This window comes from Myotis yumanensis, unplaced genomic scaffold, assembly GCF_028538775.1.
Source record: "Myotis yumanensis isolate MYYU_CA2020_CCGP unplaced genomic scaffold, mMyoYum1.0.hap1 SCAF_15, whole genome shotgun sequence".
Taxonomy (NCBI): Eukaryota; Metazoa; Chordata; class Mammalia; order Chiroptera; family Vespertilionidae; genus Myotis; species Myotis yumanensis.
The window spans coordinates 46,374,120-46,399,881 of NW_027223766.1; the positions used below are offsets into that span (position 1 = coordinate 46,374,120).

The following is a 25,762-nucleotide window of genomic DNA, read 5'->3' on the forward strand; positions in this document are numbered from 1 at the left end:
AGAGATAGAAACACCGACGAGAGAGAAACCATTGTTTGGCTGCCTCCTGCACAGCCCCAACTGGGGATCAAGCCTGCAACCCAGGCATGTGACCTGACCAGAAATTGAACTGGTGACCTCTTGGTTCATGGATCCACGCTTAACCACTGAGCCACACAGGCTGGGCTCTTTGTTTTTTTTTTATCTTACTTTTATCTTTCCTTTGAATTTTTTTTTTCAGCCCTGGACATTGTTTATCAATGGTTAGAGGATCAGCCCTGTACACCAAAGGGTCTCGGGTTTGATTCCCGGTGAAGGCCATGTACCTCTGTTGCAGGTTCATTCCCCCATCCCAGTCAAGGCACGTGCAAGAGACAACCAATCAATATATCTCATGTCTCTCTCTCTCTCTCTCTCTCTCTCCCTCCCCCCCCTCTCTCCCTCTCTCTCTCTTTCTCTCTCTCTCCCTTCTCCACTCTCTCTCTCTCTCTCTCTCACCCTCATCCTTGGATTAGGATTAACAACAACAAAAGTATAATAAAAGACATCTCATTCCTATTCTATCCCTTCTATTGCCTTCTTAACTACTCCTATAGGTTATAATTATCATTGTAAATATTTACTGAATGGCATAACATTTTTCCTATTATTTGTTCCTCTCACTGAAGAAAAAGATAGTATTTCATTATATGGATGTATGTTATTTTGTCCTTGATAAGGTGCTACTAGGATAAATAAGTATTCAGATACCCAGAAAGTATTACATAGCTATTTTAGAAGCAGAGTTTGCAACTGATTATGCTGCTCTAAGAAGACTTTAGCTCTAAGAAAGTTTGCATTCATGTTTTCCATAAGGAAAATAATTGTACGGTGTTTTTATATTTTTCCTACATTGACAGATGGTAAGTGAGCAGCCTGGGAGGAGGAGAAGTGACCCACCTTGCTTCTGCAGTGTTAGGATAGATATCAAAGCAAGAGGCAGACCCCCTGGTGCCAAAGACAATGATCATTTCAAGCGTAAAATGTGATCATGTCTCTTACTTGCTTAAACAATTTTAAATATTTCCTATTGAGTTATGAGAAGACCACCATCCTTAATATGGCCTTTAAGTAGGGTGAGCCTATCATTTCCTCAGCGCACTGGCATGAACTTCGCACATTGCGGACCAGTGGTTTTATTGCTGGCTTTACCCAGTGGCCAGATAAGTTACTATTGAATGAGTACAAAAAACGTTTTACATAAATGTTAAAGGCACACTTTAAAATTAAACACCCATTGCCTTTTGAAGTTATTTATTCCGTGTTCTTACAATCTAATATCTTTTTGAAGTATGACACTTTGTAAAACACTGTGTAATGTGAAGCAAGAATTCTCGTGATCTGTCCACAATGTGTTAAACGTGAAAGTCTGTGTTGTTATTAACTACACTGGGCAGCAGGCATCAACTGAACCTGTCTTAGACTTAGTGGGCATCTGTCCTTCTACTCTGAGCCTGCATTTGCTTCTCCCGCCTCTCTTTCCAGCCTCATGTTGCACCTTCCAGGAGCTTGCTTTCTGTCTTTAGCCTTCTCTCAAATTCTCAAATGTGCTGTTCCATTTGACTAGTAGTTGCAGAAGCACTTTTTCCTCTGCCTGGATTGTTCTTGCACCCACCTTGGCTCCACCCTTCTCTTTGCTCAGGTACTTACGTTTCTTACGTGAAATCCTACTTGGATGTCATGCATTAGCTAGTAATTATTTCCTCAGTCAGCTTATCCTTCTGCCTGACTTAGGCAGTTCTCCCATTCCACACTCACTGGACCCGATACCGCGCTCACCATGCACTGCATTCCTCTCACATTTACATTCATTGATGTGACTATTTCGTCTTGTTTGTCTTCCCCACTAGACTATGGGAGTAACAGAAGGCGTGCCACTATCTGATCACAGCACCTAGAAAAGTAGCTGAATCTCTGTAAGTAAAAAGTGCCTGACACATTATGCCTGCTCAATCAATAGCGTTGAGTTAACTAGTTAATACTGCCTTTACACTCACAGAGTTTACATAGGAGTCTAGGGCAAAATATATATACAGTAAGCAAACTTTGATAAGAAGGATTATTATCTGTATGTCATTTTCAGAGCATTTTTTCCCTCTTTTTAAATGTTGAATTCAAGAAATCTTAAATACTTACCTACATCTCTTATGTAATCATTTAAGTTTCTCCTTCTTTTAGAAGAAAAATGGAGAAAAATGTTTTGGTCTGCACAAGATGAGGTGACCAGCATGGGATTAAAGACTTACGGTTCAATGACTGTATTCCACATTCATGAAATTAATAGTCCATGGTATATTCAGTATCTTCATTTCAGACACATTTACAATCAATACTGATCATTTTCACAATCTTGTCACTTGTTCAGTGATCCGCGTCAATCTTGATGACAGCTGAAATTTATTGATTGGGTATGCCCTCTACAGACAGAGTCGCCATTGGGAAAAGCATTTTCAGGGAAGCAAGACTAGGCTTAGACCAATTTATAAAATAACCGTAAGTTGGCACATAGTCCACAGGCAGTCTTGTACCCTCAGATGATTCCTCAAATTCAAGTGCGCCAAGGTCTCTAGATGCTTCCCCATCCTGCCAAGCTGACTTTCAGAAAATTAGCAGTTATATATATATTGTAGAGAATTCTAGCTTCATTTATAGAGGTCAGTATTTTAAGTATTGGATCTTAATAGGCTAAAGAAATATTAGGGGATTTGACATGGCACTTACAGGCCATTCTATGTACCTTCAAAATAAAACCTACTGATGTCCATGAAAAATAATTAGTCTCCCTCTTCAGGAAAAGTTACTCTACATTAGTAATTTCACACTTATGTTTGAATACTGCTTCCATTCCTTCTTAAGATTTCAAAAATCTCTTAGTTTAAAATAACGTAAAAAACTTTTATGTCTGATAAAGAATGGATATGTTTAATGTGAAGCTTAGCATCAATCATTATTACATGAAAATTTCCTGTATTTCCTATGCTGTATTTTACATCCTTGTTACTATTTTAATATTTGGCAATTTGTACATCTTAATCCCTTCCCCTTTTCTCTCATCCCTCCAAACACCTTCCCATCTGCAATCATCAGTTTGTTCACTGTATCTATTCACGTGCACAGTCACTGTTCATATGTACAGTAGGCGCTTCCAAGTATTTATGTCTTTTCAGTGTCTTATGGTTTTCTGAGTACACACATTTTACCCCCTTCGTTAAATTTATTTTATTACTGTGTATTTTTTTATGCAATTGTAAAGGGTTTTTTTTTTTTTTTAAATTTTGCCTGGTCACTGTGGTTCAGTGTTTGAGTGTCGGTCCATGAACCAGGAGGTCAAGGTTCCATTCCTGGTCAGGGCACATGCCCGGGTTTCTGGCTCAATCCCCAGGAGGGAGTGTGCAGGAAGCAGTCAACCAATGATGTTTCTCTCTCATCGATGTTTCTATCTCTCTATCCCTCTCCCTTCCTTTCTCTAGAATCAATAAAAACTTATTTTTTAAAAATGTAACTGACTTCTGGTTATTTATTTTGTATCCTGCTACTTTACTGAATTCATTTATCAGTACTAATAGGTTTTTGGTGGAATCTTTAGGGTTCTCTATATACCGTGTCATGTCAAATACAAATAATGACAGTTTTACTCTTTCCATTCCAATTTGGGTACCTTTTATTTTTTTCTTTTCTGATTGTTGTGATTAGGACTTCCGGTATGATGTTGAATAGGAATGGTGAAAGTGAACATCCCTGTCTCATTCCTGATCTTAAGGGGCACACTTGTTGTTTTTGCTCATTGAGTATGATGTTGACTGTGGGTTTGTCATATATGGCCTTCATTCTGTTGAGATATGTTCCCACTTCGCTGAGAGTTTTTATCATAAATGGGTGCTAGATTTCATCAAATGCTTTTTCTGCATCTATTGACAGGATCATGTGCTTTTTATCCTTCCCTTTTTAATGTGGTGTATCATGTTTATTGACTTGTGAATATTGCACCAACCTTGCATTCCTGGAATAAATCCCACTCGATCACAGTGTATGATATTTTAAGTGTATTGCTGGATTCACCTGTATGTATGTTATTTCAATAACAAGTTTACAAAAATATATTCTTGCTCCAAAGCTATGTATTGCATAGCCCATCACTTCCCTGCACATATGTGTTGCCAACTCAAGGGAGAGGGAGAAAGATGAGGAGAGTCAGCCACTGTGGCTGCAAATAACAACAGAGAGAAGAGCAGCGTGGATGGCCACCTTCCGAGGGAGCCAGGCTCAGCCTGCATGCTGGCTCCTGCCTCCATATCATGCCAACAGCATTAGAAACATACATCCACATTTGCTCTTTTCAGGAAGTAATTGCAGCTTCTCTTTTCTCCTGCTTCCTGACACGTGATGGTTTTGTATGCAAGCACTGGGGTAGATATCTTTGGATGAAATTCAGACTTCACCACCAACTAGCTAGTTTGAGCTAGATGCTAACTCTTCTTTTACCCTCAACTTTCTCATTGGTAATTGGAGGGTGGTAATCGTTTCTAAATGAAAGGATTATTGTGAGGATTTAGTTACATAATGTACACAGAGCACGTAGCACTGTGCCTGGTACATAGTAAGCTCTGATAAAGATTAGATGTTATTGTTATTATTATTATTATAAACCTTCCACTTCCCTTCATTTATTTTTACATTCTCTTTCACCCTAATCTATTTAGACTCGAGTATCATCTATTTAGGTTCTCGTCTATCCACTTGCCTTGGTCTGACTTTCCTTTCCACCACAGCACAGACTGAAGTACATGGTGGCAGAGTGCCCAGTACTTTTATGATCTCCAAGAGTGCTCTCAGAATCTACCATGTACATTGAAAAGAGGCAATAGCTTGATCCAAAATGTGAAAGAAAGGCTTGTGTCCTCACATATTAGAGCTAATTCTTAAAACTTTTACAGTGCACAGCACTCTTTATTTAGACATGGTATTTAGTGAAATATTTTTGATACATGTGCTGAGAAAAGTTCACCCACTTCACATGCGCACATGAAGGACTAATATACAATGTGGTTATGGATCACCTCCCATAGGTGCCTACCGTGGTGGCTCTATGAGGTTAGTGGGGGGCAGCGTGGGTTATCACCTTTGTTATTTGATCTGACCTTCAGTTCATGAACTTTCTTTAGTTATGAAACTTCATGACTAAACACACATAGTTCTTCTGTGGTGGGGGTTTTTAAAAGTTGTTTTATTTTTGTAACACCACCATAGGACCTGTTGATTGCGTTATTTACATAGAATCTCAGCTATAAATGGGATTATAGCATGTTAAGTCATTGAAAAGATGAAAAGAATAAATTTATGTAAAATTTCTGGCACAAACTAGATGTTCAACAAATGGTGGAGTCTTTTCAGGTCAGACAGGAGTGCTGGCCTGGTGGGTGAACAAAGACTGGAAAGGGAGGAATACTCCCAATTTACTTTTCACCACTCAGAATATTTCCTCTCCTTTCTCTCCTCAAGCTGGAGGTGGAAAGGACCCTGACGTGGCTCTATGCCAGGTTGTGAACTAGACAAATTTCTTTACCCAGAATACTGTTTCTGAGTCCCATGGTGTGGCAAATACACTAGCTTGCTCATTGCTTTTCTGGTTTTCAGGGCTCCTGTGTCTTGAAGCACTTAACAGTCCCTCTCCACAGTCAGCAAACTCCTAGCCTCTCTCCTGGCCAAATCGTCACATAGGTGAAGAAAACAGAAAATTAAAGCAACTAAAAAGCAAGGGCAGGTGATGTAGGGGGCAACTCTTAGGGAACGGAATTTTGAGAATTAACATTGAATTCTACTGAGCTTTCTCAAACTCAGATATGATCAGGACTTAAGATCCTGAAAGAGCCAATGTGTAACTGTCCGTCATTAGCAAGGAAATGAAAGGGGAGAAAGAGAGCTTCCTTGGTATCCTCTCTTTCCCTTTATGCCTTCTTTCATCAGAGTTGCTCCCACTGAGGTGGACAGTTTCCTAACATCCTGAAAGATCATGGTTCAGCCATAAAAAAAAAAAGGGGGGGGGGGTGGAATAGAGAGAATGTAAAAAAGGTGCCATAGTTTCTTTCCCTAAATTTCCAACCCACTGATACATTTTCTGAAACAAAAAAATTAGAATGTGTTACATTCGTTCTTTCATTTCAGTATGTTTAGCTGACAGACACATAGCTCATCTCCTCTCCTTGTCCTCCCCTTACTGAATAAGTTCTGTTCAGTATTGGCTGTGTACATCGCTAATCAGTGGCAGATTCTTTGAAACCAACCTTAAAATGAAACACTCAGGGTAACCAGATGAGTATGGATCAAGGAGGCGCAGAAATCATTTAACAAATATACTATATGGTGTTTCTACTATTTGCCAGGCACTGTGCTAGCATCTAGAATCAGCATGTGGCTAATGAGAAGAAATCAATAGTTGAAAACCAGGGGGGAAGCCACATTATAGGATGATTTTCTTTTCCTCACCCATGCTATAAAGATGGTGCTTTTAGTAACCTGCTGTACTATTGGGTGCGTTTACGCATGAGTATAGAGAAAATGTACACTTGGTTTGCACTTGGTCACATTTGCATGCCTTGCTTTTCCTACATAAATACGCCCCTCCTCACTTTTGTTAATTGCTAGGTAGAGTAATGGTGATTAAAAGTGAATACCGGAGTGCAAACAGGAATGCTTTAAAACAATAGTGTGATCATTACTAATTCATTTCATATTTATTGTGGTATTAATTCTAATGAAACTTCTTTATATTAATGTGGTTGTTATAAGTATTCAGATTGAATTTTCACTATGAGTCCGTATTAATTAAATAAGTGGTTATTATTACCTGTGTAACGGAATGAGAAGGGATAGTACTGTGGTGTTTATAAAAAATATAGCCATGTTTTAATAGTACAAACTTGTTTTCATTCTTTCAAGTTGATTATGGGGGCTGCCTGAAAAATGCATGCTTACTGTACAATAACGCGATTAAGTAAATTCCAAGTGCATGGCCCTAAATTTCTGGAAGACCTTCCTTACCCACTTAAGGAAAGAGAAAATTATGTTAAATGATCCCTGACCTGGAACAAACATTTTGTTTTCTCTAACTCTTTGAAGTTGATAGCCTGTATGCGGTTTGCATAGAATGCTCTCAATCAGATTATTAGAGAATCAACATAATCTTCAGACAGTAAGTTAAATGAAGGGATAGAAAAGGGCTCCAGGAGCCCTAAACAATTTGGCTCACTGGATAGAGTGTTGGCCTGAAGGGTCCTGGGTTCACTTCCGGTCAAGGGCATGTCCCTTGGTTGCAGGCTCAATCCCCAGTAGGAAGTGTGCAGGAGGCAGCTGATCGGTGTTTCTCGTCAATGTTTCTAACTCTCCCTCTCCCTTCCTCTCTGTAAAAAAATCAATGAAAATATATAGTTTAAAAAATATACATAAATAAAAGGGCTCGAGGAGGGGAAGATGGTGGCAGAGCAGGCAGACCTTTGTGGCACCGCCTCCCAGGGCCAGGCTGGAAGTAAAACTAAATTGGGGAACATTCACCCGGAATTACCAACTGAGGTCCAGCTGAGGAGGAGACTGATAGCAAGGAAGGGCAGAAACCACCTGGAGACCTATGGGAGGGCCAAGGTTGTGAGAGGGGCTGGCCCAGCCTCCACAGGCAGCACCCGGAGCGAGGAGGGAGCTCTCAGCTATGTGGGAGGGTTGGGGGTGGCTGCTGAGAGGATTGAGGCCTGGGCCTCAGAGGCTCCCCAGTTTGGAGCACCAGAGCTGAGAACAGCAGCACATGTAACATCCAGCCATGAAAGGCCGCAGGGCCTCTGGCCCTAGGGGAGACCCGAGCTGGTTGGAGACAAAGCCACAGTTTTGTTTGTTAAACTCAGAACGCAGGATTTTCATTTGCAGCTACTCACTGGTAGGTCCTTATTGCTCAAACACAAGGTTTTTTTTTTTACCCCCCCCCCCCCCTTTGAATGTAGGTAGGTGAATGGAATGATGGGAGCTGTTATTCATTGTGAGCGCTGATAACGTTTTAGTAAATATAAGGTGAGGTTGCCTGCTACATCTATGTAGAACATGGAAGTACTTTTGCCTAATTTCTGCAGCTCCAGGGCCTACACTACAGTTCCAACAAATGAGGAATAGTGTTACCGGGTATCCTGCATTCCGGCACTGCAAGAATCTCCATTGTGGCGGGATTTAATTTCAACCTCGTACTTAATTTAATCTAATATAGTGAGCCTTGGAGCTACAGGAATCTTAAGTAAGCAGTTTCGGTTTCTATCCGTTTCCTATACCAGTGAAATTTTGGGAATTTTCATCGAGGAGTCCCTGGGCATTTTATTCTAACATGGGAGAATATAGCAACACCAAGTAATTTACTTCTCTAAAAATCGCATTAAAATGCACGACACAATTCTTTAATTACCATCTCAATCTAATTCTCTAAGAAGTTCTCCCTAATTGCATTGTTGATATGCACCGATGCAAATAAGATGTTGGCTGTTTCCCTGTAGCAAACAACTGTTTCTAATACATAACCAACCTATTCTCCTGTTAGGAAGGTGGGTGTGGTTCCACGGAACCACTGAACGTGGCCTCCCTGTCACAAATGATGATAGTTACACCCAGAAACCAAAGAGCATGTTGCTCCCCACAAAGGTGCCCCTCCCTTCTCCATGCAACCACACACCACAAAGAAATGCCACATGTAAGGCCACAAATAGAAAATTCCCTGCGGACCAGCAGGACAGAAGTGCAAATTGGACATTTGCGGAGTGGCACTTGCCAGAAGGTATGTGAAACAAACAACCCCCAGCTGCTGTGCTTGCTTTCGTGAAAAGATCTTAAGGTTGTTTCACAAACACAGATGTGAAATGGAAGAAAGAGAAAGAGGAGAAGAGGGAGAGAGTGATCTACAGGAAACTGGCCACCACAAATAACATCGTACGCTTTCAGGGATGGCAAACAGATGCCTTGAAGTGAGGTGGGCATCTTCCCCACTCCCCTTACCGATTCCCGTGGATTGCTGGGAGGTACACACTGCAGCTTAAATAGGTAGAGGTAGATGTCGGGGCAGTCCAGGGAATGGCTCAGGGGAAGAGTCTGAAGCCTGATTAAAATGCTTTTATTTGTTTTTTAATCTTCTGAATTCAAGGTTTATCATTTGTAAAAATTACTTCACAAAATTACATTTATCTTCCTGTACGAAATAAGTAAGATACATATTTTTCTATATGGATTTTTACATATGCACACATCTGGGCACTTGTTTATCTTTTAGTTTATATTACTTGGTATATGTTGTCCCTCTGAAATATGCCTTGGTTATGGAACACTTGTAATTGCAAAACTTGAAAACCTCTATCTTTCCAAGCATCATGGGGACCTGGAATGTAATTGTGTAGCTTAGATTATGCAAATGGTCAAAATGTGATTTTATGTTTTGTAGATCAGGGATCCACTCTGGATTCAAGAGATCATGATGAAATTCTCTTATAACTTCTACCCTAGGGAGCTGCTTTGGGTGCTAACACTTGTACTTACTTGAGATTTTTTGAACTTCAAGTGAATTTTTTTTAGTTAAATGGGAATTTGAGAATTTTTACTCTTATTTTCATTGAAACTTCTTGGATCATTCAGGATTATGGAAACAAAGCCTTTTTTTTTAACATTTAGGGAAGAAGTTGCCCTGATTGGCTGGTGGGCATGGCTTGGGCGTAGTGAAGGTACGGTCAATTAGCATCTTTGTCTTTTATTAGTGTAGATAAGAAAAAGACAACTACAATGGGGGAAAAAGAGACCTATGTAATACTTTAAACAATAAAGAATTTAAATTAAATAAATAAATAAAATAAAAGGTAAAAAAAAAAGACAACCAAATAGAAAAATGGTCAAACAGCTGAAATGAGCACTTTACAAACCATGCTATACTGATGGTTTGGCATTTTCTACCAAAGTTCAAGATGTGTACAATTAATGACCCAGTGTTCTACTTCTAATTACTCAACAGAAATGTGTGCACAGGTGCACCACAAGAAAAATACAAGGATGTCGACAGCAGAATTATTAGAAATAGACAAAACTGAAAACAATATATATATATATATATATACTCATCAATAATGAAATGGATACATAAATTGTGGTATATTAATATACTACACATACCACCATATAGTATACAGCAAGAAAAATATACAAAGTTTAGCTACACCTAAACATGGATAAGCATAGTCTGAGTGAAAAGTGTCAGACTCAAAGTATATACACACATGCACGTGGGCATTTGTGTCTGTTTATACACACGTGTGTATGTGTACATACATACTACACATACATCTGTACGTTATGTATATTCCCCATCGGAACTCATTAAGAAACAAAAGCTATTGCCTCAGAAAGCTGAAATTAGAAATTATTGGATGGAGTTTCAGGAGAATGGAACCTCTCTTCTGGGTCAAGAAGTTGCTCAGCTAAGTCATTTCTTTTCCTCGGCATCTTTTTACTGTGTTATAGTTCAAAAGCATCTTTAGGTACCTGACACTCCCCAGTGTTCTGCCTTTTCTGATTCAGCTTGATTATGTTGCCTGATTCACTGTCCGCATACCTGTCCACTCTGCTTTGTCTGTGATGACCTGGCATGAGAGAATCTGCAGGGCTGTCCCCAGGCATTTTCATTTTCATGACTTTATTTGCAACTGGAGCCATTGTTTCCATGGGGCAGAAGAGAAGGGGAATCATCTTGGAATGTTCAAAGGTCTCCGTGACCCCTAAGCCAAGTTCTAATGCTTGGTGTTTGAAGCAGTTTCCAGCAAGAGCTGTGACACAGGGCATTAATCTACCTTGTGACAGCGTGGGGTTTTAATGCGTTTTCTGTATGTGAAGAAAGAGCCTCCTATGGAGGTGGTGAAAGGAGTTATGGTGAAATCAATATCTTCATTTCGCTGGGGCACTGACAATTTGTCGCAATGATACGAGGGATCACTGCACAGGGAGAGCTTGTTGGCAGAATCTAATGCACGGGACATAGACTTTGGAAAATCAACACAAAGGCTTGCTTCGTGAGTTAAAGAAAACAAAGATGAGCGAGCTACACGGAGACATTATCTTTCCAGACATATGTAGATAACTTGTTGTAACACTAGCAACGTGATCTGGAGAAAGGAGGATTTCACTAGATATAACTCTGTTTTACAGAAGACATGTGATCTCTGAAGAAAGATCAATTTCCTAAAGCTTGTCTAGGAGTCAGTGGAAAAGATCCTGATATACTTTGAGGCATCCAAGTAAAAATATGATGCTGCATAGACTGCTAAAGGTACAGACCAACTAGGAAACTATACAGGAAAATGCCAGGAATAAGGCCATTCAGCCTTGTCAGGAAGATGGACTGAAGAGAAAAGTGGGGACATTTTCAAAGATATGATGGGATGAGGGATGAGTCAGAGTACTCACCAAACCAGACTCTTTCATCTTTTCCTCAACTACCAATACTAGATTTGATGTTAATGCCAGTGTTACTTGAAAATGAAATTTAATAGCCAACCACTGATCCATTTTCCCCCTGGAATCTATTTAGCTTACCCTGATTTGTGTGATATGCCAGTGTGATATGTATGCTGCTATAATTAGCAGTAATGCTTTATATATCCCTATATATCTCTTTCTGATATCTTCTAAATAAATAGATAAGAAATAAGAATTCATATTTTTAAAAAATATTTTTATTGATTTTTTTTACAGAGAAGAAGGGAGAGAACAGAGAGCCAAAAACATCGATGAGAAACAACAATCAGCCGCCTCCTGCACGCCCCCTATTGAAGAACAAGCCCGCAACCAAGGTACATGCCCTTGACTGGAATTGAACCCGGGACCCTTCAGTCTGTGGGCCAATGCTCTATCCACTGAGCCAAACGGGTCAAGGCTGGATGCATATTTTAAAGGTAATTACTTATTGTCTTGGTAGCTTCATAGTTTCCACAAGGTTTAAGTATATACTAGGACAAGATTTTTTTTTAATATCTCACATGGATGTATAATTTTCTTAACCATAGAAATCATTTATCTTATTCTATATGCACAGAAAAGTAAAATGGGAATGAATAATTTCTCAGTTACTTACTATACATTTTATTGCTTCTTTTTTTTCTGACAATGTCAAGGAATAAGAAGTTTCTTGTATTTAGTACTTTTAAGGTTTTCTTTTCTCAAGTCATACATTTTTTTTTTGTTGCTGTGTCTCTAGATATGATAGCTATTTCCAAAGGTAAAGACAGGATATGTGTGAGATGCAGATATCCAACAAAATACAGCCTGCTGCAGAATTTCCCAAATTGGTATTCATAGGAAACTGGTCTTAGAGGAGTTCTGTCGCCAAGTTAGTTTGGAAGATGCTGCATCTTATCTTTCTTCTTAGAGATTTACAGCATGCTTGGGAGTATTTAAAGCTTTGGTAAATTCTGGAAAAAAAAAGAAAAAGAAAAAGAAACTGGTTTAACAAAAGCCCAGAATAACTGTCTTTAAAAATTCATGAAATGCCCATTAACATCCTGCTGAATTGTGGAAAATTTGAGTTTTATAGCCTTTGTGAATTTATCCCTTACCTATAGGCAGGATATGCTCCACACAGACTCATGATGTTTAACATGTACAGTCGCTACTGTGCCATACTCCTGGCAGACTAGGATAGAAGCAGCAATGTGAATCCCTCTACCCCCACCTGCCTTATTGACTTTATCCCCTTTCAAGACCTTCTTCATTCGTGCATAAAATTGTTGTGAAAAATGACCAATTCAATGGCCATTTGGCTTGTCCAATTAAGTGGACCATTAATTGAGCAGCCATTGCATGTCAGTCAATGGAACACTAAGTCAGACACTTCACAGAAACGTTCCCTGTTCCACACAACAACCAGCAGAAGGGACATTGCATCCACATAGGATGTGAGGGCACTATCTTGGAGAGATCACACATCTTGCCCAGATTCCCTTGTTCCTACAGGGTAAAGACAGCGTTGCATCTGTGACTATCTCTCTTTTGTCTCCCAAGCCCCCGCACATTTCACTGTCCCAGTGAGATAATAAAATATGAAGTGATAAGGATAATGATGCCAATAGTGGTAATTAATAATCAGAAAGGTATTATAACCTTTCTGGTCATTGTGTTAAATTTATAGTGATGTAATGTTTTAATAGTATGGAGCCCACTCTCCTTTCTCCCACCTGCACATCCGCTTAACCACTAACTCTGGTTGACATTTTCTCTTAATATCTCCACAGTCAATCTACTACCACTAACTTTTGCTCAAGGCACCATCTTTTCTTTTTTTTAAAATTTAAATTCTTTATTGTTTAAAGTATACATATGTCTTCTCTTCCCCCATTGACCTCTCCCTGGCTGCTCCCATCCCCCAGCACATGCCCTCACCCCCCTACTGTCTGTGTCCATTATGTATATGCATACAAGTCCTTTGGTTGGTCTCTTAACACCCCTCCCCCCCAGCCTTCCATCTGAGGTTTGACGGTCTGTTTGATGCTTCTATGTCTCTGGATCTATTTTTGTTCATCAGTTTATATTGTTCATTATATTCCACAAATGAGTGAGATCATGTGATATTTATATTTCTCTGACTGGCTTATTTCGCTTAGCATGATGCTCTCCAGGTCCATCCATGCTGTTGTGAATGGTATCAAGTCACCATCTTATCTGTTCTGGATTTTTACTGCAACCAATGCTCAATGGTATCCTTGCCTTCCTCCCATCCATTTTGTGCACTGCAACCACAGTGGCCTTTCTAAAGTAGATCTGATTATTTGATGACTCACTATTCAGTTTAAAACCTTTGTAATTTCCCACTGACAATAAGTTAAAGGCTGAGCATAACAGGTTTCTAAGATTCCCTCATCTTTTGGGCCCTGTTACCTTTCCAGCTTCAATCTTCACACTCTCTTACCTCCTTCTAGGCCTTATCAATATCAAATTAACAACTTCATTGGTTCTAAACTGCACTTTAATTTCATTTCATAATTGCATAATTCTGAAATGAAGATGTGTTTTTACAATCGATGGTTCATCATATTTAAGTGGCAGCAATATTACTTTTTTGGTCATATATAAAATGAAGGGTATCTGACGATTGATAACTTCATAGATTTGTGAGATCTTGCACTTCAGTTACCCTATTGTGTCACACTTTCTTATTTGATGAAATATTTCCCTTCTGCCTGGAGTGCTTTTTGAACTTCTCTTCGCTACCACTCCTAGTCTCATCTTTTCTGTGGGAAGACCTTTAGGATTCTCCGAGCCTGGTTTAAGGACGCCAATTTTTGCTGTCATAGCATTACTTTATCACATTTATGAATGGTGATTTGAAAGGATTTCTATAGCTCTTTGATACTCCTTTCCTTTTTATGTGAAGCCTATATTGCCTTCCCCTTGAATGTGGGCTCTGTATAGTGACTCTCTTCTAAAAATTAGAATGTGGTAGAAGTCACCATGTGTCATGTCCAAGAATCTATAATAATAAAAGCATAATATGCTAATTAGACCAGACAGCCGAACAGTCTTCCAGACAAAGCCACGGCAGCAGGGGCCAAGACAGAGGCAGTTAGGGATGATCAGGCAGGCAGGTGAGTGATTAAGGGCAATCAGGCAGACAGGCAGAGTGGTAAGGGGCGATCAGGCAGGCAGGTGAGCTGTTAGGAGCCAGCAGTACTAGATTGCAAGAGGAATGTCCGACTGCCAGTTTAGGCCGATCCCGCGGGGGTCCCAGATTGCAAGAGGGTGCAGGCTGGGCTGAGGGACCCCCCCCCCCCCCCCCCCCGCCACACACACAGATTTCATGCACCGGGCCTCTAGTATGTCATTAAAAAGATTACGTTTTCCTCCTTGATCTCTCTTGGATTGCTCTTTTGGAGGGAGCTAGCTGCTATGTCATGAAGAAACTCAAGCACCTCTTTGGAGAGGTCCCAGGACAAGACACTGAGGTCTCCAGCCAAGAACTGTGTGAGGGCACAAACTTGGAAATGGATTCTTAAACTCCAGTCAAGCTCTCACATAACTGCAGCCCTAGCCAACATTTTCCCTGCAAACATGTGAGAGTCCCTGAGCCAGAACTACCTACCTAAGCTACTCCCAAATTCCTGACCACAAAAGTTGTGAGGTGATAAATGTTGCTGACTTTAGCCACTAGGTTGGAGTTAGTCCCATGAAGAATGCTAGAAAAACTTAATCATAAACCAGGAAGAAAGGGAAATTTTGAAAGTTGAAGCAGGATCTCATAGCTATTCTGTGCTATCAGAATTTGTACTCCAAAGAGTGTTTACAAAGCTTTCCCAAGTTGAACTTTCTGTCTAGTTTTTAACAACATCGTATGTAGTTGGACACTAACATTGCACAGGGTCATTCTTCTGTGAGCCCCATGTTGCCTCTGTTTTTCAAGGGGTTGGGCGGACATTATGGAACATACAAACTTAATTTTCAGTAGTGGTTATTTTTTTAAAGAATGGGCTCTCTTTCCTCCTGAGATCACCTATATTTACTAATATTTTTAAGAGCAACCATTAGTGGTTTCCCACAATAATTTTGCACACCCTTTATTCAAAGCAGTTTTTGTTTGTTTGTTATTTAGCACCTTAAGTATCCAGAATTAGAGAAGTTTGGTTCACTGTGAAGAAACCACCGATTTTCAGCATTTGTTTAATTTCCATTATCCATCCCCAGTTATAGCTACCAATGATGATTTCCCATCAGCTTTGGTGATTTTGTGTCACCATTAGCACCAGCAGAGATCAGATGGAGCAAATGACTGATTCCGGGGTTTGCCCTGTCTATGTGTAGGCTTTCAATTTGCTCATAGGCTTGATAACATCCAAGTGATTGTACAGGGTGGGGCAAAAGTAGGTTTACAGTAGTTTGTAGGGAAGATAATATAATAATGAATAAATAATAATACAAGAATAAACTCCGAGTTTCGCCTATGCACAACTGTAAACCTACTTTTGCCCCACCCTGTATGGAAGGTGCCAGAGCTTCACCATAAAACTCCAGGTTTTTATTTGGCATTTGGAAAAGTGACCTGTATGCTCAGGATCAAGCTTGATTCTCCAGGTCACTTGATGTGTTCACAAAACAGCTCCTGAGTTTCAGCTTGAGTCTCTTGACAAGAGGATCCAAGTTTCTTCATTGTAAGTTCCTTGGGGATTTTGCCTTTGTAGCTCTTTGAGAGCATTTATCTGTTAGCAGCAAATGAGATAGCAGATTGCAATTCCTCTCTGCCCTTCCCAGGCAGCTAATGAGATCAGAGCTGCTCTGTTCCTTACCTTTCTAACATATCACATGAGATAAGATGCCAGGGTTTCCCCTAAAGCAAACCAAAAGGAAGCACAAGGAAACAGAGGGTGAGAGGACAAGTTGAGACAGGTGGACTTAAGCCTGTAGCCTGCCTGTTAGTTAACCAGAGCCATGTTCTAATTGTGTGTCACGAACAAGAGCAGGAAGCAAAATAAATTGTGGTCACTTCCAACTAGCCTGCACAACAGGCCAGTAGCAAGTCAATCCTTTTTTTTTTAGAAATTTTTTCTTTATTATTGAAAGTATTACAGATATTCCTTTTCCCCCGATTGATCCCCTCCACCCTGCACCCCCTCATCCTCACCCCACCAGGGTTACTGCATTATTTATTATCTGTGTCCATGGGTTATACATCTCTCTCTATATATAAGCCTAATATGCAAAGTGTCCCCTCAGGAGTTTGACCGACCAGGAGTTCGATCACTTGCTATGATGTGCGCTGACCACCAGGGGGCGATGGGGAACAAAGGAAGGCCCCGGTTGGCAGCCAGCAACCAGGGAAGAGAGGCCCTGGCCGGCAGCTGGCAGCCACTAGGGACCCTAGCCATGCACGAATTTTGTGCACGGGCCTCTAGTATGCATATAAGTTTTTTGGTTAGTCTCGTGCCCCCGCCCATCCCTCTGAGATTCGTCAGCCTGTATGTCTCTGTGTCTCTGGATGTATTTTGTTCATCAGTTTGTTTTATGCATTAGATTCCACATATTCTTAAGCATTTTATGAGTCAATTGGCACGCAAACAAGGAGAAGCAGAAACAAATGGTGTAGTCTTTGTAAGGTTGTTAACATCAATTAAGCTACTAAATTAAAATTTCTAGTTTCCCCCCAATGTGTATTGTATAAATACACATTTTCAAATGGAAGTTTAACTGTGTCCTACTCTATGGGCTAGTCTCAGTTCACCATCACTTACTTGGACCATTTTCATAAACTTTGTGTGACTCGGTTTTCTAATCTATAAATGGGGATAATAATAGCAGCAATACTTACAAGGATTAATAATAATTATACAGGTCTAGACAATTTGGCTCACTGATTAGAGCTTCGGCCACAGACTGAAGGCTTATGGGTTTGATTCCAGTCAAGGGGGTGTACCTCAGTTGCAGGCTTCATCCTGGGAGCTGTTAGGGATGTGTACGGGAGGCAACCAACCGATGTGTCTCGTTCACATTGACGTTTTTCTCTGTCTCTCCCCATTTCTTCCACTTTCTCTCTTAAAAAGAAATCAATGGAAGAAATATACTCAGGTGAGGATTAACAAGAAAGGAAGGAAGGAAGGAAGGAAGGAAGGAAGGAAGGAAGGAAGGAAGGAAGGAAGGAAGGAAGGAAGGAAGGAGAAAAAAATAATCATACATTTAATCCACTTGGTAAATACTAAGTTGATATTAGCTATTATTGTTATTTCTGTATATTCATATTTGAGACCCTGAAAAATAGAAACTTTTAAAAATCTTAAATCATTCTCTGCAGTGCCTGGTTTTCAATCAGGGATAGGTGTTCTGTCCCTGCTTATCGTTAATGGTACCGAACTCCATGCTTAGCAGACAGTAATAATTTCTCATGGTAGTAACATCCACATCTAACTAGAAGGCATGTCTCTAGTCCATTAAAATACTTGTCATAATTTTATATTTCTTTCTCTCTTTCTGTTATAGGATTGATGCTGGTATTTTAAAGTGTTGACCCTTGCCTTTCTGTGCTCGGCCAATTCCTCTGAGAGCCACGCTCTGATTTCTCTTCTGCAAAGTGCCATCTGTGCGCAGGGGGTCTTTTGTTGACTCCTGTGATTCACTGCGACTCACTGCAACTGTGATGGCTCCCTCCCTCCCTCCCTCCCTCTCTCCCTCCTTCCCTCCCTCCCTCCTTCCTTTCCTCTCTCCTTCCCTCCCTCTCGTAATAAGGAACAAAACCAATATACCTAGGATCACTTTGAACACCGGCATTTCTCCTGAATATAGTTCTAGCTGGATTTGCATTTTTGTCCTGTGGGTGGAAATGCCAGCTAAGAAGAAGCAGATGAAGACAGATGAAAGGGTTCGGTAGAATGAGGAGAGGGTTCAGTTACTGGGATTTCCTTCGATGGGACATTTGTTGCAGAAATGGCTACCAGCTCTTCTAAACAAACATCCACTGGAGTTCAGAGCCATTAACAATAGATAAAGAAGGAGGCAAGTGGCTCTTAATCTCCCCCCTCACAAATAATGGCACCAGTGACATTTGACCATGTGATAGACGAGTGAGTGGAGAGCCCTGGGACTGTGATAGTGACAGTGTTCTTTTTCTACCCTTGTAAATTATTCAGCACGGGAACAGCGCAGACCAGAGAAAGGGTAAGGGAGGAGAGGGATTCTATTGCAAATGAGGATGGCGCCTGACAAGTCCATTAAAAAGCAACCACCCAACGTTCAAGCTGTGTCTGCTGTCTTCCGAATGTCCTTCGCAGGTTCAGTGCACCAACCTCCTTTAGACATGCAAGAAGGTGGCAGAGAGGGGAGCTCCCATATCGGAGTGTGTCTGTGTCATTATTAAAGGTAGGATGGTACGTCTCCTCAGATCATGTGGGCTAGCAAAGCCCAACTTCCTAACCACACATTTCCATCCCAGAAGGCACTTCCCGCCCACTGCAGTGCTCCCTGTTCCTTTGGGTTAGATGTGATTGTCTTCCACCCTTTTCCCTCCCCTGCGTTAAAGCTATCACCCCAGTAGAGTCTGTGTTTGTAAATGTGGCTATAAAACTTCACAGACAGGTTGGAAAACTGTCATGGCAAAAAAAGAAACCCACACACAAAAATAAAGCAAAACCCAAAACCTTGGTACATCTTTTTTCTTTAAAAAAAATTAGAACATAATGTTTTTTTTCAAGGAGCTCAATTCTTTTTTCTCTGCTTGGGAGGTAGGCAGGGCAGTTTTTCTATCTAAATACTCCCAGCTGAAAGGGGGTCCCAGTGAAATATCTTGAAATGAGGTCATGGATGAGAATTCTAGCCCAGAGCCAGACCAGTTGCTCTTGCCCGACTTCCCTCCCCCAACATCTGCCGTGCAGCTGGAGAGCTGAGGACGTGATGATTCCCACTGCTTGTCCAGCAAGGGTGGCTAGAAACTACGCCCGTTCCTGTTGGATCAGGTTGTTCCCCTCTGACCCATCCTGCCAGAGAAAAATCCCCGGTAACATCTCGTGTGTCTTTCATAGATTTTATGTGACATTTCCCGAGTATTTTACATCCACGTATGAAGCTTCCCTGGGCAAAGCGTAATAAGTGCGCACTTCATCTCCATTTCCTGGAAGGGTAAAATGATACAACAGCAGGCTCAGTGAGGAATAAATCTGCTACGACGTCATGCACGGCCCCCAGATGCTCTTTCCTCTGTCCCCACCTCCCCACAGCTCTCATATTTCTTGTCCACCGTTTTCTCTCTACAACAATGGTATGATTTTTCAAAGCATGTCCTTTATCAGCCCTTTGCTGCCAGGAGAGAACACTACAGGGGAGTGGGGATCGCACAGAAGGTTGCTTGGTTTCATGCGTGCAGCCGTGGTGACTACAGGGTGGTCTTCCTTTCCTTCCGGAGGGGTCCAGATCTTCCTGAGGTCACCGTGGCTCTCTTGCGTTCCACTGGAGCTGAACACCACTAATCTGGCACAGCCTGGCTCTGAAATGTCCGTCTCCCGAGGTTTCCATCTTTTCTATTTCATTTGGCATGACTCACCTCCCTCCCCCTCCCCACTCAGCCCTGCACGTCACACTAAACAGCTTTCAGTTAAACTTAAAAAAAACCTTTATTATTCCCATTTCTTTCATGCTGGACCAGGTTAAGCGAGCAAATGTAAAATCCCTTTTCTGCTAAACGAGGCCTACCCCCAAACAAGCGACTGAACCAAATAATCAGAAATAAAGGCAGTGCAACCTAGAAAGTCCACCTACATGTCTGTGACCTCAACTGGAGTCCTTTTCAAAACAAACAAACAACAAACAAAAAAACCCCTACTATTTAGAAAAAGTTTTGAAATTTTTTTCATACGCTATTACGTTATTTGATAAGTAAACTGTTTTCCCGTCTCTACTTGACCAAGAGAGAAAGAGGAAGCAGGGATTGAAAGCAGGAAATATAACAAGAGTCTTTTCTCGAGGGCTTTCACTAGAAGTAAGGTTACCGAGCCGTTCAAAGGTTAGAGGGAGGTATGGACAGTCATGCCTGAGACAAACCATGGATGCCCACAGAGGCTCAGGATAAGGTAAAAATATAGGTTTATATGGGAAAATATTTCTGCCTCCGATTATCTTCAGTAAAGCTGATCCCATGATTTCCAGCCTCTTATTCTAGATTTCCTTTAGGTCCCTAGATGGTTCTCATCCGCCAAACTCACTCCTCGTGTGCTCGGGAGACAGGGTCTGGGGTAATAGGCCTGTCTCTGTGTCTGTTGATACCAGATAAGGCTTAGGGACACCAGCAGTCGCTCTAATCAGTGCTTATGAGAAACCAAAAGCTTTGCTTAGATTCTGTGCTTCTGTTGAAAATTAAATGCTCAAAACAGTAACCAATGGTTAATGGCTGTTTTCTGAAATTTTAAAGACAGAACAGCCCTCATAGGGTAGGCTTTCTATTAGGTGCATTTTCAGAAGAGGTCTGGTCTTTACTTTTCATTGGGTAGAGAGAGTAACAGGAAAGGAGACTGCTGAGCAGGGGAAGCCGTTATGCAATTCCCTAGTCACACAGTAGGGCCGCATCCTACTCTGCAGGACCTGGGTCGCCCTGGGAGGGCACTGCTGCTTCAGCGCTTCACAGGAAGAGGCGGGCACAGCTCTCCTTTATTTTCTTATTCAGTAGGAAGTACCTTTTACATCCCTCTATCACAGTGGTGGCGAACCTTCTGAGCTCGGCGTGTCAGCATTTTGAAAAACCCTAACTTAACTCTGGTGCCGTGTCACATATAGAAATTTTTTGATATTTGCAACCATAGTAAAACAAAGACTTATATTTTTGATATTTATTATATATATTTAAATGCCATTTAACAAAGAAAAATCAACCAAAAAATGAGTTCGCGTGTCACCTCTGACACGCGTGTCATAGGTTCGCCATCACTGCTCTATCAGGAAAGGTGAAAAGTCTATTCCATCTTCTTTCATTGGCAGCCCACGGCTTCTCAGGTTGCACCAGTTCTGGGTAAACTTAGAGCCACTCTAACAGTAATAAACATCTGCCAGAATGGGACCTCGAGCCTCTTCTTCCCCCCAGATGATTCCTAGGCTTTCTCTGCAAGTAGGTTTCACCAAACACCTGCTGGAGAGCCTCAGAGAGAAGGAGGTAGGCCCTCCCCATGTCACTAGACATTCTGACTGCTGCTGCTCCCTGTGACTGTTCAACAAATATTTGCCAAATACTCACTCTGGGTCAGAAACTGTGCTAAAATTAGAAAATCAGTAACGGGGACACAGCCTTAACCTGGGTGCCTTGTTACACGTTGGAAACCTGCCTGTTTACTTTGGAAGTGACTGCTGCTTATGAAAATGGGGGATTTCAAGTTATCGGTACACAAGTACTAAAGTATGGTGATAGAGGGTAGTTCTGTACATAAATAGAACAATTAGGCTACAATGACAAGTGGCCTGTCCGTTCTTACACTTGCCAAGTCTCGTGTACCAACCATTGATACCTTAGTTTCACTGTGGCCAGAATAACACTCTCATTTTTCCAATCAAAAGTGAGAAAAAGAAAGTGTTTTAGAGAATGTCAATTGTGTAACTTCTTTGTAAAGGAGTAAAAAGAAAGGTGTGATCTTCTCATTGGAAGGATGACAGAATGGCTCTGGCATTTATCCTTTTAAATTGGTGATCCTTATAACTGTATTTACATTTTCATTACCTAGAAGCTGCTTGAACCAATTGATTTTTTAAAAATATACATTTTTATTGATTTCAGAGAGGAAGGAAGAGAGAGAGAGAGAGAGGGAGAGAGAGAGAGAGAGAGAAACATCAATGATGAGAGAGAATAATTGATAGGCTGTCTTCTGCACGCCCCTCACTGAGGATGGAGCCCAGGCACGTGCCCTGACCAGGAATCGCACTGTGACCTCCTGGTTCATAGCTCAGCGCTCAACCACTGAGCCAAGCCAGCCAGACGGAACCAATTGATTTGTTTAAAAATGTTTCTAACTCTGGGAACATAGTTGGCTATTTCCCAAGTTGAATGACTAACCCTCCAAGTGGCATCAGTCCTGGCGCTGCTGAGAGCCCTCACCTTTGCTCTTCCTCGGGGACTACACAAATCAGGAAGGAACTGGTTGCTGGAAAGAGTGACACGGATGACTTACTACCAAAAATATCCCTCCAACTAACTTCAGAAAGTACTTTTCCCTGAATTATAAATGAAAAAAAAAAAAGTTTGCATAGGCATATAAGTCTAAAATGTACTTGATTTTTTAATTTTAGATTGAATATGCGGGGATGAGGGGGAAGCCGTTCTTCAAGGTGATTTATGGCAATAAAACCTCAAGAGAAATATGGACAGGAGGCCTTGTCCAAGTTTCAGAAACTAGTTGCAGGAAGAACTTGGGATCTGACCTGCTTGAGCAGGTTGGAGTTTGCTACCAGCTTTCTATGTTTATGAGGTTGGAGAGTGAGAATACTGTTTCTGGGCCGAGTGGGTGGTGTCTCTCTTCAGAGGTTGTGTCCAAGAAATGACAAGTCACAATGGCAGTGGGAGTTGTGGTTCTGCTCCCTTGTGTCGTGTAGGGCAGAGGTTGTTTTGATGAAAGTGAGGAAACAATGTGTGTGTGTGTGTGTGTGTGTAGGGGGAATTGAAAAATATGTTGAGCAAGAAAAATCCCGTGAAAATTATATTATCACTAATTTTGTAGTTTTTTTTCTTTATTAAGTCTATATTTTCTGAATGACTTTACAACACTGTATAACCCTAATGTAACTCAAACTTACTCATTTTTAATTTAGCTTAAAGTTATGCCTTGGGTGGTATGGAATACCCAAGATTCATGGAACAGGTTCATTTGCATTCAAGTCCTTATGATGTGTAGCATTTGTGGCTTAAAAAAGTTCTCCATCTACCAGAATTTTGAGAGAGTAGTAGACTCAGCACTTCTCAGATGGCTTCGATCCTGGGAGGAGGATGGGTGGTTGAGGGCAAGATGCTATTCTGAGTTGCCTGAGATACCACAGAGGGCCACGGACTGCAAAGTCTACTCAGAGGGAAGGATCTCAGCTGCTGAGGGTCCAGGACAGATGGCTCCCTTCCCTGCCAGGAGGGCAATGTCTCAGAACTATTTCACTTATAGGTGGGACTTAAAAAACCAAATAAATAAGCAAACAGAAGAAACAAACCAATCCATACAGAGAACAAATTAATGGTTGCCAGATGAGAAGGGAGTTGAGGGGTGGGTGAAAAAGGTGAAAGGGATTAAGTAGTAATAAAAGAAGTCAAAGTGATGGAGAGCATAGCCTAGAGAATATAGTGTGGAATACTATAACAACTATTACATGTAGTAACTATCAGATCAGTGTTAGACTTATGGGGGTGATCACTTCAGAAGGCATGTAAATGTCTAATCACTAGGTTGTACACCTGAAACTAATAGAACATAGTATGTCACTGTAATTATAACATACTTTAAAAAAAATTTTTAAAAAGAAAAGCATGAGGTCTGCTCAGGATATTGTGGAGGCTTAATTGGCTGTGCTCAGCATACAGCTGAGATAGGCTCCAAGCCAATCATGTAATGTAAATAGTACCAGGCAGGCAGGGGCTGTAATTACCTGCTCTTGGCTACTCAGTTTGCCACCATGCTAATTGCTGTAGGGTGTGTAACACGCATACGAAGAAAAAAAAGAAAGGATAACATTTAACATTCGGACAGAATGCAAAAATTAGAGAGAGAATACTTTTTACTTTAAGAATGGTTCTAGAAAACCCCAATGGCATGGCTGAAATGTTTTGAATATATTATTTTTCTCACTTGAACAACTGATTTTTTTAGAGAGCGTGGAAGAGAGGGAGAGGGAGAGGAGGAGATAGAGAGATAGAGAGTGAGAGAGAAACATGGATGTGAGAGAGACACACTGATTGGTTGCCTCCTGCACATGCACCTACAGGGGCCTGGGGATCAAACCTGCAACCCAGGAATGTGCCCTTGACTAGGAATTGAACCTGTGACTCTTAGGTGCCTGGGGTGACACTCTAACCACTGAGCAACAGTGGCCAGGCCTAACTATCGTTTTAATGGCCATCATGACACATCGCCTTCTCTTGCTTCTTTTGAATCATCTTTCCTATTCTCATGCTCTTAATTCATCACTTAGCCTCTCATGTTTTAGTACGTGGCTTCTGTTCTTTTCCTAGATCTTTCCTTCGCTGAACATATCTACTCACTCATGAAACCAGCTATAGCTTTGGTAGCTAGCTTTATTTCTGGCTCTGATCTTGTTTTCCAATTATTACCTTTTATCTATCCTACTGCCTAATGGACATTTCTAAGTATTTTGCTATTATCTGAAAACCAGCAAGTTTATGATTAATTTATCATCCTCCCCTCCCCGTTATCCTAGTCCTGGTTTCTTCTCTGGTTTCTAGTAATAAATTCATGATATTCCCAGGTTCTCAGCCTCAAAACGAAGAAAAATTTTGACTTAGTCCCATTTATCTCTTATTGTCAGTCATACTTCCTCAGTCTTCTCTGTGTCTTTTCTTCGGTTCCTTCCCCTTTTCTAACTGCCACCCCACAATTCATCTGACAACTGAACTTTTACATTGAATCGTACGAAGCTTTTGGTCAACATGATCGTGAATGGCAATTTCAGATGGTTCATTCTAACACAGTAGCTGCTCAGAGATGTCTGCTTGGATTTATGGGGAATTAATAAAGTTTGGATTCCAGTCCTTTACGAACCTGCTCAACCTTGTCTTAACTCTCAATATTGGAAGCATTTGCTGGTGCTCTCAAGGGCATAGAGAGATCTTGGTTTTCCAGGCATGCCTGCATAGTTCAGGCATTCCTGTGGCCATGTATCCTACCTACCCCCCAACCATCCTACCCCGTTTCCTGGCAGAGGCCCTGAGAATATATTTTCATGATACTGCTTCGAAGACTTTTTGCAGTAGCAATGGAATAAATTTTTAATCAGTCAGTCAGAGCTTTAAAACCTGCACTTTGTTTACTTGCTTCTGCCAGAAGGAAAAGCTCGAATAGGGAGGACCTGCGATTCCCTTCGTTTTGCCCTCTGCTCTGGCAGTCAGCTGGCCTTCAGGGCACAGCTTCAGGTCCATCTATTCAAGCTTTTGCCTGATTGACATGGAGAATCACTCAGGTGAGCGGCCCTTAGATGATCTCCTTCTCTTTGTATGTGTAACCAGAGTCTTCTGGTGCTGCCTCCTCCC

The 25,762-nt window shown here is 41.1% G+C and overlaps 1 protein-coding gene across 2 annotated transcripts in view; it reads left to right on the forward strand.

Annotated features, from left to right (window-relative positions):
* Nucleotides 1–25,762, forward strand: part of TRIQK (triple QxxK/R motif containing) — a 450,171-nt gene that overhangs the window by 239,539 nt on the left and 184,870 nt on the right. Inside the window, exons 6-7 of one of the 2 annotated variants that reach the window (XM_070392283.1) lie at nt 1,869–1,934; nt 11,770–11,867. In XM_070392283.1, the coding sequence (XP_070248384.1) occupies nt 11,805–11,867 (63 nt within the window). In that variant the 5' untranslated portion in view covers nt 1,869–1,934; nt 11,770–11,804. The other variant, XM_070392276.1, reaches the window with a different exon arrangement.